Source organism: Phyllopteryx taeniolatus, chromosome 11, assembly GCF_024500385.1.
Source record: "Phyllopteryx taeniolatus isolate TA_2022b chromosome 11, UOR_Ptae_1.2, whole genome shotgun sequence".
Taxonomy (NCBI): domain Eukaryota; kingdom Metazoa; phylum Chordata; class Actinopteri; order Syngnathiformes; family Syngnathidae; genus Phyllopteryx; species Phyllopteryx taeniolatus.
Genome location: NC_084512.1, coordinates 15790118 through 15799800, shown reverse-complemented (window position 1 = coordinate 15799800; position 9683 = coordinate 15790118). Strand labels below are relative to the sequence as shown.

Genomic DNA, 9683 nt, shown 5'->3' with positions numbered 1-9683 from the left:
GCCAGGCATCAACTACGCCTTAGACTGGTCGTCAGTCAAACACAGGGCGCTGCAGTCAACTGAACCAAAAAGAAAACTAAAACTGTAAAGCTGCAATTTCCCAATCACCAAGAGAAGACCCTGGTGGCGCCTCCCCTCTCAGTTATATTTTGGTTTCCAAACAAACGTTTCTATTTTGAATGACCGACTGATAATTTCCTGAAGGCATCCATCAATTTTTTTCCCAACATGTTTACTAGAAAGCCACAACGTCATTCTGGAATGTTTTCGGAAAAGACTCATATTTCATGTGAAAACCGAGGTATCTGGACTGGAACGCAGCCCATTAAGGCTCCACATTAACTAGCGGTTACATTCAAACCACTGCTCGACACTGTTATTCGAAATGGTTGTGCTGTGATTGAAGATAACGGGTAAGAAGATCACTTGGGTCAAAAGGTTCTGGGTTAAAATCTCGACTTAGGCTGCTTCATTTGGAGTTTGCATTTTCTTACCATGTTTGTGTGGGTTTTCTTTAAGGTTAGTTGAAGACTCTAACGTGTCGATAGTTGTGAATGTTAGCGAAGATGATTTTCTATATGTGTTCTGCAATTGGCTGGCAATCAGTCCGGGGTTTATCTCGCCTCTTGCCCAAACGTAGCTTGGAATGGCTCCAGCTCACCCGCGAGCCTAATGAGAACAAGCAATGGGTGGAATGGAAGATCACTCATGGAGAAATTAAAAGCACCAAATGATGTGTTTCTTAAGTCAAACTGTTTCCAGAATGACAAAGCAATAAACACAAATACCTCCTTCAGCAAAGTTAACAATGCAATGAAACTCAAACACTGCGGGGTTGAAGAGAAATGAAGGTTTTGCATGCATGGTATTGCACTATTACTGGTAAGCCACATTTCCACCGAGCGGCACAGTTTTGTTCGGTTTACTACAGTGTAGGTTCGGAATGCTAAGTTAGCCCTTAACACGTTCCACTGTGTGTTGTGTGTAGGCGGGATTGGTTTTCAAGTGTTACAAAAAATTCAAGGTGAAGAATGTCAAAGAGGCCCTTGCATTGTTGGATTTATGAAAATATGTTGACACCTGCGAGCTAAAGGCGCATCAGCACTAGCGAGTAAAATGAGTAAGCTATACAGTAAGGAATGCCAAATAACAGGGGGAAACCCTGCAGGAATGTTCAAGGGGGCGAGAGAGTGCACTATAACATTTTTCGGGTCTCAAATGAAGGCCGTGGTTGGATTTGTGCAACGCAGCCTCGTCATGGGGATGGCCGCCCTATCAGAGACAGCCTGGGTGGGTGGGTGGGTGGAGTCACGGAGGTCCATGACAGAAGAAAGCGTGCGCTACAGTGAGTAGGGAAAGCACTTCCCTGGTCAGCAGCAAGTTAGTGCAATTGCAAAAAGAACAACAACAACACAAGGACACGACGACGGAGAGCGCCGAGGGACGCTCGGTTGTATGGCACCTCAGGTGTGCGTCATGAATCCTGCGCAGGGATCGCCACCTTCGGCCGCACCGGGGGACACTGCCGCGGAGGAGCGCGCCTCGGGGGGATCCGCACCCGAGCAGCTCGACCCGTCACCTGTCGCCAGGTGGAAAGGCAAAAGCGCGGATCTGCCTTTCAGCGTGGAGTCGCTCATATCGGACCGGACGCACGCAAGAAATCAACAATCCACGGAGCCCGGCGTGCGGAAAGAAGAGGACACGGGGCGCACTTCGCCAGTGGAACTTCATCGGTTCAAAGGAGAAAATGTCGACGTCGACGTCAACGACAAGGACAGCAGCCCCTGGTTACAGTCTGCCTACACGTCACCTCCCAGTGGGTGAAAGCACCTCATTATTTATCGTCTCCAATAACTGTAGCTGTATTTTTTTTATATATATATATATTTATTGTGGAGTAAGATGAGTCGGCAAGCAATTGAAGTGAGAGTAAAATAAGTAGTTTTACAGCGACTGGACTAGATTCGATTAAGGTTGATTATCACATCATTAGATAATAATACATCATACATAAGATTATTTCTCATTTGTCCATATTTTTTATGTTTCTACATTTAAGCGTCTTTAACTATGTGGTGCTTTATGAAAACGTGTTTTATTATTTTCAAGTGCTATATTTAAAAAAAAAAAAGTGCCAATGGCCTGCACTGGAATGTCATACTACTATAATATAACAATGTTCATGTTCTGTGGTGGTAGAAAGGCACTCTATTGATACGGCAACGTGTTCGTAATATTTTGAGCTTATCGTGTGGTTGAATAACGAGACATCAAAATATTCAGTTGTACACACCACTGCAAACTATAACCGCGAGTGAACATACTGTGATGTCATTGCCAATTAGAACTGTTTTGTAAAAAAAATAATAATAATAAATTTAAAAGGGCAGAATTGACTACATTTTCATGAAATTGTGCAGATGTTCCTATGTAAGTTTCCGTGAGTTGAAATATCTCATTGACCTAGAGACACTATGCAATTCAAAGTGGCTTTCTGATGAAATCATGAGCTATTGAATGATTTGTGTGCCCTTGCAGGACTCCCCAGCCCGAGCCACTGCAACTTGCGCAAACACAAGAACAACAGGAAGCCCAGAACTCCGTTCACGAGCACTCAGCTGCTGTCCCTGGAGAGAAAGTTCCGTCAGAAACAGTACCTGTCCATCGCCGAGAGAGCGGAGTTCTCCAGCTCCCTCGGCCTCACAGAGACACAAGTGAAGATCTGGTTTCAGAACCGCAGGGCCAAGGCCAAGAGACTGCAGGAGGCCGAGCTGGAGAAACTCAAGCTGGCCGCCAAGCCGCTGCTGCCGGCCTTCGCCTTCCCCTTCCCCCTGAGCGCACCCATGGGCGCACCGGCCCTCTACGGGGCTGTGAACGGCCCGCGGGCCGCTCTGCCGGCACCAGGACTATTCGGTGGAGCCTACGGGATGTACTACTTGTCTTAACAACCAATTACATTGGACACATTTGTGTGAGTGTGTGCCTTTGCCTTTAAGATCGCCTCCTCTGCCACAAAGCAACAAACGTTATCTTACGAAAAAATATATTTGAGAATATTTATTTAGTTAAAAAAAAATCATATAGATTTGTTTCAACAATGAATTCCACCAATAGTGAATAATACAAGCAATGAAATAGTCAAATGCACAAGAGCAAAAGGCACAACTTTTAAAACTTGTTGCAAATAAGGTATGTTTTATCAAAATTATATTTCTTAAAAACAACAGTCAATTATATAAGACTGATAGTAAAAAGTTGAAATTGCGATAATTCTCTCAGTGTACAAACTATATGATGATTAATTCTGTTTTTTGTTGTACACTTGCTAAGTGTATTTATGTAGACTTTGAACATGATTTACAAGCCAAAAATGTATCATGTGACCTTCCTTAAATTGTCATCCAAAGATAAGTAGCGTCCAATAACTGGCAAAACGTAATAAATGTATTTAAATTTAAAATGCACCCAATCTTTCCACATGCATGCATGTACACCGTTATGCAAGTCAGTACATGTCTCCCCCCCACCCCATATCATTTTTTCACCATTGACTTTTAAATGTAAAATTCACTTCAAAGGTTTTATTTTTTTGTGAGCAGTTGTTTGAAAAGCTTTTCCAAGACAACAGCAGGCACCATTTGTACTCGGAAAAAAAAGTTGACAACTTATTTTATACTTAAGAGTGATCAAGAGTGTATTTTATAATTGTTGGCTGAAAAAGCGTTTTTGGAAAATTAAAGTCTATATTATGAATATACTGAGGTTTGTTTCTTTCTTGTTTTCAAATGTCAGGTTTTAAGCAATAAATAATGTGTATTATATGTCACAGAAAGGATTGTCTTAACAAATGATATGCAAAGCAAATATTTTATTTATTGTCATATGAACTTAAAAGGCAGAAGTAAGCACGTATTTGCGATTTTTGAAGCTGTTTCACTTCCTCCTTCCTTTATGACCTCTGAAGCCTCGGATGGAGCCGTGACCAAAGCACACATTAGAGGGAACCCTACAAGAAAAAATAAAGTGGGATTGTTCAACATACAAAGGAATATCTATGCAGAATTCAAATGTAATGTCGAAGTTACAAAATGACAGAAATGTTATTCAAAGAGGCCTGACTAACCTGTAGGAATATCGTGGTTTCAGATGCTCATCATTTGTCTTGTGACCTGCTGCTTGCCCCTCATGCGAGGCGCCTTTTTCAGTGAAGAGGATCTCTGTCGTAAACACAGGCAACTCCATGGATTCGTCTTGATCTGCCTGTTTGGACTGCTCTTCACAAAGAACCTCACTCGCATTATCCACTACTTCCATCGCTGTGTCCATCTGCTGCTGCTGCTTTGTCTCTTGCTTTGTCTCTCGAGGGCTAATGGGGAAAAAAAAAAAAAGTCAGGAATTTTAGCTGAATAATCTATTCAAAGTAATTTAAAACTATAAAGTTGAAAAGAACCAAAGAATGCAAATGATAAGTGGCAAAAGGTACTTTGAAATCTCAGCAGAGGTGGGTAGTAACTTGCTACATTTACCAAAAATGTAACATACTTTTTACTTTAACTTGAGTAATTTCGTTTAATGTAACATACTTTTTACTTGAGTATTTTTGTTAAGAACAAATGGTACTTTTATTCTGTTACAATGAGCTACCTTCTGCTCGATACTTTAATTTTGATCTACAGTATCTACAACCCATGGCGCATTATGAAGCGTCAAACACGACAACGGAGACCCCGGACTGTTGAACAGCTGAAGCTGTACATCAAGCAAGAATGGGAAAGAATTCCACCTACAAAGCTTCAACAATTAGCGTCCTCAGTTGACAAACGTTTATTGAATGTTGTTAAAAGAAAAGGTGATGTAACACAGTGCTAAACAAGACCCTATCCCAGCTTTTTGGGAACGTGTTGCAGCCATAAAATTCTAAGTTAATGATTATTTGCTAAAAACAATCAAGTTCATCAGTTTGAACATTAACCTTAATATGTTGTCTTTGTAGTGTATTCAATTAAATATAGATTGAACATGATTTGCAAATCATTGTATTCTGTTTTTATTTATGTTTAACACAATGTCCCAACTTCATTGGAATTGGGGTTCTATTATTGGTTCTTCATGGTCGAAACAACAGAATAAAGAATGGCTGGGTCAATCTAGTTATAGAGCCCCTTTGGTGTCGTCATCAGAATTGCTCTGTCATCATGAAAATGTAGCAGAATAATCAAACTCTGAAGTCTTATTATATGTGGCCAAACATTTGCACACATACAAGTACAATGATAAGTCCCTTAAAATATATTTCCATCATTTTATACCATTGTTTTCATTGGACGTATGTGATTTCGGCATGTCCCACACACTGCTTCGCAAACTACTGTGTGTACGGTACGATAAGTGGTTAAATGATAGTAAATCAAACATTTTTCTATTCTATTTTATTGTCTCTATCCATCCAGTTATTTGAAAAAGTGAGTCATTGTGATAATGTATATTCTATTCTCATAATCATAGTGAACATTTTGCATGTGTCCCAGAAATTGCATTTCATTATGGGATAACTGCCTCACGAATAAAACCGCTGATGTTTTCAGAGACATTATGAACTGCATTTGTCTTATCGACTGCTAACATTAGCCAAACATGTCCACCTTGTCAGCAAGCTCTCATAATTTTGTTGCTCGCGTGTACATTGTGTGCTTGCAGTTAAAATAAATAAGTATGGGGGGCTTGACAGATAATCATTTCTAACAGCATAACATTTAATACACTCAATATCTGAACCCGCACACCACAATTTTATGTTTTTGTCGATTTAACGCACATGCTTTAATTAAAATACAACAGATATTGCTCACCAGATACTCAGTATTTGAGTATTTTTTTCACTAAATATTTACGTACTGACTTACTCAAATAATTATTTAGAAAACTACGTTTTACTTGAGTCATATTCTATAAAGTAATTGTACTTGATTTCAATTTGTAACTACTCGATCCACCTCTGGATATAGTATGAATGATATGAAATAAAACAGCAAAGTAAAACCGAGTAAAAATGCATTTATATTGAGCTGTTAGTATTATGGTAATAAATATATGTAGTCAGATTGGCTGGCGACCAGTTCAGGGGGTACCCTGCCTCTCGCCCGAAGATAGCTGGGATAGGCTCCAGCACACCCGTGACCCTAGTGAGGATAAGCGGTACAGAAAATGGATGGATGGCTGGATATATGTAGTCATACGTTCATGCAGAAAACAATACAAGCAAGGTAACAAAAACGTACACAGAGAACATTGTTGCCATCTATCGTGCATATGAAGTAAGTGCAGTCTCACCCTTTCTCTCTTTTGGGTTTGTCAAATCTGAAGTCTGGAGGGTACTTGTGAATTTGTACCAGGTGGTCCTTCCTGAGTGTGCTCGTCCTGAATTTGTGTTCACAGCCCTCCACCAAACACTGGTACTGTAAATCATGTATGCCATGTAAAATTGCTTTAAGCAGAGCAGCATTTTATTTTTTTTACTTGACATGGCGAGTGTCAAAACATTACAGGTATGATGGGATTCCTACATCAGGGAACTCAGTGTTTTTTTTTCTCTGTGTGTTTCCTACCATGTCTTGCCGCTGTGCCAGGACCATGAAGACCGAGTCGTGCCACTCTTGAATGTGAATGTCCAGGAGACGAGAGGTGGGCAGTGAGCGTCGGCAGATGGAGCACACATTTCTGTGTAAGGAATTGTAGTGGTGCTCATACTCCTCTAAAGTGCTGTGGACCGCGTTGCAGCCAGAGATGTGACAGACAAACTCTGACACACTGGAGGAAGAACAAGACAGACAAAACTCTTGAAATTTTGAGCCCCTGGAAATGGAGATATTCTACAAAAAAGGGCTGTTAAAGAGGACGTAATTAAGTACAAATACTTTGTTATAAAGTAAACTTTTCAGGTATCTGTACTTTACTTGAGTAGGTATTTTTTTTAATTTTTTTGTACTATACTTCCCATATTTGAAAACGTATTTCTGTACTTTCTACTCCTTACACGTGCTGAAGCTATTGAATAATTTTAGAATCAATTATCCCATCGATTGAGTAAACGGATTTAAAAAAATAAAAAAATAAAAAAAATAAAAATGATTTTGCATTAAACAACAAAATGCGCATGTGAGGTGCAGGTATTATTGTTGTCCACTTGGGGTGGCCATCCTCATGTTCCACACTATAATATCTGTGACTTTGAGTGTGTGTGGTTTTAAAAGGAGTCACTGATGGTGTAGTGGTAGGTACACTTGGCTGACTTTGGTGCAGGCAGCGTGGCTTCAGTTCCCAATCAGTGATGGTGTGAATGTGAGTTTGAATGATTGTCCGTGTCAATATGTTCCCTGCGACTGACTGGCGACCAGTTCAGGGTGTAGCCCGAAGTCAGCTGGGATAGGCTCTAGCCCCCCCGCGACCCTAACCAGGATAAGCGGTGTTGAAAATGGATGGATGGATGGTTTTAAAAGGTGGGCCCTGGCCTGGTGAGTTACGTCATTTTAGCAGCTGGCTGTTAACTGGCTAATCATTAGCCAGTCTGCGTCTTTGTTGAGTGCCTGGTTGTCAGTTGGGGCCATATCAGCTTGTGTATGAATGTCCTCATTACATGTTTATTTTGTTACCATTTGTTTAATAAGGCTATATTAAATAAGCTAATATGGATATATTGTGTTGGTGATCGTAAATGTGCTGTTCTGGTACGTTACTTAATTCTGCTTTGCAGTAGACACATTGAACTTCGTTATCTTCTTTATTAAGTGTGAAATGACTTTGAACATTTTCGGTCTACTATGCACTCTTTTCCTAATGGCTTGCCGCCATGACTCCATGACTTCCGTAGCCTAAGTCCATATGGTAAAATGATCACAGCGAAGATAATATTTTTTTGTTTTGTAATCCAATTATTGAACTTATTCGATTCATCATTTCCGCCCTGGTCCTTACTTTGTCAAAATAGGCCGTTAATTTTTTGAACCGTCACTGATGACATGGCGTAAAAAAGACCAATAGAAAGAAGTAAAGTCAAGTGAGACCTTGATTGATTCACTGATTGAGCTCTTTAGGACTTTCAACCATCCATTTTTTTACACCGCTTATCCTCATTAGAGTTGCAGGTGAGGTGCAGCCTATCCAAGCTGATTTTGGGTGAGAGGCGGGGTACATGTCGGACTGGTCACCAGCCAATCGCAGGCTCTTCAGGACTTAAAAGGTGGGAAAACAGGGACAGCATTGACATGGCGAAATATGAACCAAGGACGCTTAATGAACATGGCGCAACAGATTTGGAGAATATGTTGTGTCGTGTGTTAGCCTTAAAAACACAAGCTTCTAGTGTTTAAAAATTCTCCGTCAACTCTGGAAAAAAAAAGCTAAACTGTATTTTTTTCAGTTGCTATCATTAGATAATTTGTTTTTTTGTTTTTGTTTTTTACATTAGAAAATCGATGGGAACACATCGTTTTGATAGCTTGTCCAGCTTTTTCTTCTTTATTTTGTGTGCAGAGTCGTAAAAACAGGGATTGTATATGAACGACAGTTAAAATTAATTTTTACCTTTGTACTTATGAATATTTCAGTCTATATATCTTCTTACGTTCACTTCAGGAGTTGCATCATTACAGTACTTTTTATGTTCACCAGTCTTTTTTTTCTACACACATTATATGTACTTCAATGTACTTATGTCCACAGTGTGAGCACTTTTGCCACCGCTAATTAAAAGACAAAATCGTAAAGACTGACCACTGAGCAAGCAGGCTAGCTACTCAGTGTAACGGTACCTTAAAGTGAACAACTGTCTCACCTGAGGGTTTGTGTGTCGTCGTCAGCCTCTGAAATATAAAGGTCTTGAAGGTACATGTGTCTTTCAACGTCCCCATCCTGAAAATAGAATGTCCACTGTGAGAAAAGAGCACATTCCTAAGGTAGTTTAGGCTGTCGTTACCTCAAACAGCTCATGGTCCTTATGAAGATAGATGAGCTGAGGGCTGAAGTTAAACGGGTTTTCCTCCTGCGAAATGTCTGAAGTGCAGTATTCATTATAGCGTTTCCCTAACACATCTTCCGGAGTCGGAGCCGTTTCTGGCTGTAACATTGCTGCTTCTCGACATCTGCGTAGTCTAAAATGTGTTGTTGTTGTTGCTTTACTGTTTTGGATGCAGTTGCCCGAGTCGCCAAATGATGACGTCTGATACTTCTAAATCGACGGAAATAGACTTATTTTGGAACTTTATTTTTTTACGAATTGTTGCCACATAATATGATATTAAATGTGTACCACTGGTTTAAATAATTTTAGTCAAGTGATAGAGTGATAAATAATTAAACACCGGCATTGTACTTACACGTTTTAGTTCGGGTTTATGCAGTTCAGCAAGTTGGCCAGCAGATGGCGACATATTTAGTGTTTAACAACTTTGGCGTCAATTTTTATTTGACGCTTTTACGCCCCATTAATGTCAGAATGCAGCCGTATCCGTGTGCTATCTAATCTTTTTTTGTCTTCAGCTGACCACTCATTTTAAATTCTTTGTGTTTGTATTTCCAACGCTTTGGTTTTAGTCAATTTGTGAAGTTTTCTGAAAACAAGGATTTCGTCCAAATTTTGATCTACACACCAAATACTATATGGATTGTATTGTTGAAAGTTTTTTTTT

General features: G+C 39.9%; 2 protein-coding genes across 2 annotated transcripts; one reads left to right on the top strand and one right to left on the bottom strand.

Annotated features, from left to right (window-relative positions):
• The first annotated feature begins 1331 nt into the window (after nucleotides 1–1331).
• On the top strand, nucleotides 1332–3757 carry msx3 (muscle segment homeobox 3). Its single transcript, XM_061790550.1, has 2 exons — nucleotides 1332–1816; nucleotides 2539–3757. Exons 1-2 carry the CDS (start codon nucleotides 1456–1458, stop codon nucleotides 2943–2945), a joined length of 768 nt encoding a protein of 255 aa, XP_061646534.1. The 5' UTR covers nucleotides 1332–1455; the 3' UTR covers nucleotides 2946–3757.
• Nucleotides 3758–3853: 96 nt separating this feature from the next.
• znf511 (zinc finger protein 511) lies at nucleotides 3854–9220 on the bottom strand. Its single transcript, XM_061790549.1, has 6 exons — nucleotides 8972–9220; nucleotides 8831–8907; nucleotides 6606–6807; nucleotides 6331–6455; nucleotides 4124–4366; nucleotides 3854–4006 (listed from the first exon to the last, which is right to left on the bottom strand). The coding sequence occupies exons 1-6, from the start codon at nucleotides 9119–9121 to the stop codon at nucleotides 3934–3936; spliced, it is 870 nt and encodes a 289-aa protein (XP_061646533.1). The 5' UTR covers nucleotides 9122–9220; the 3' UTR covers nucleotides 3854–3933.
• Nucleotides 9221–9683: the final 463 nt, after the last annotated feature.

Bases quoted from the DNA above. Each gene is read 5' to 3' on its own strand.
- msx3 (XM_061790550.1), top strand. From the start codon at position 1,456: ATGGCACCTCAGGTGTGCGTCATGAATCCTGCGCAGGGATCGCCACCT. The intron at 1,817-2,538 runs GTGGGTGAAAGC...GTGCCCTTGCAG, and splicing joins TGCCTACACGTCACCTCCCA to GACTCCCCAGCCCGAGCCAC.
- znf511 (XM_061790549.1), bottom strand. From the start codon at position 9,121: ATGTTACAGCCAGAAACGGCTCCGACTCCGGAAGATGTGTTAGGGAAA. The intron at 6,808-8,830 runs GTGAGACAGTTG...TTCTTCCTCCAG, and splicing joins GACGACACACAAACCCTCAG to TGTGTCAGAGTTTGTCTGTC. The intron at 4,367-6,330 runs GTGAGACTGCAC...TTTCCCCATTAG, and splicing joins AAACCCAAAAGAGAGAAAGG to CCCTCGAGAGACAAAGCAAG.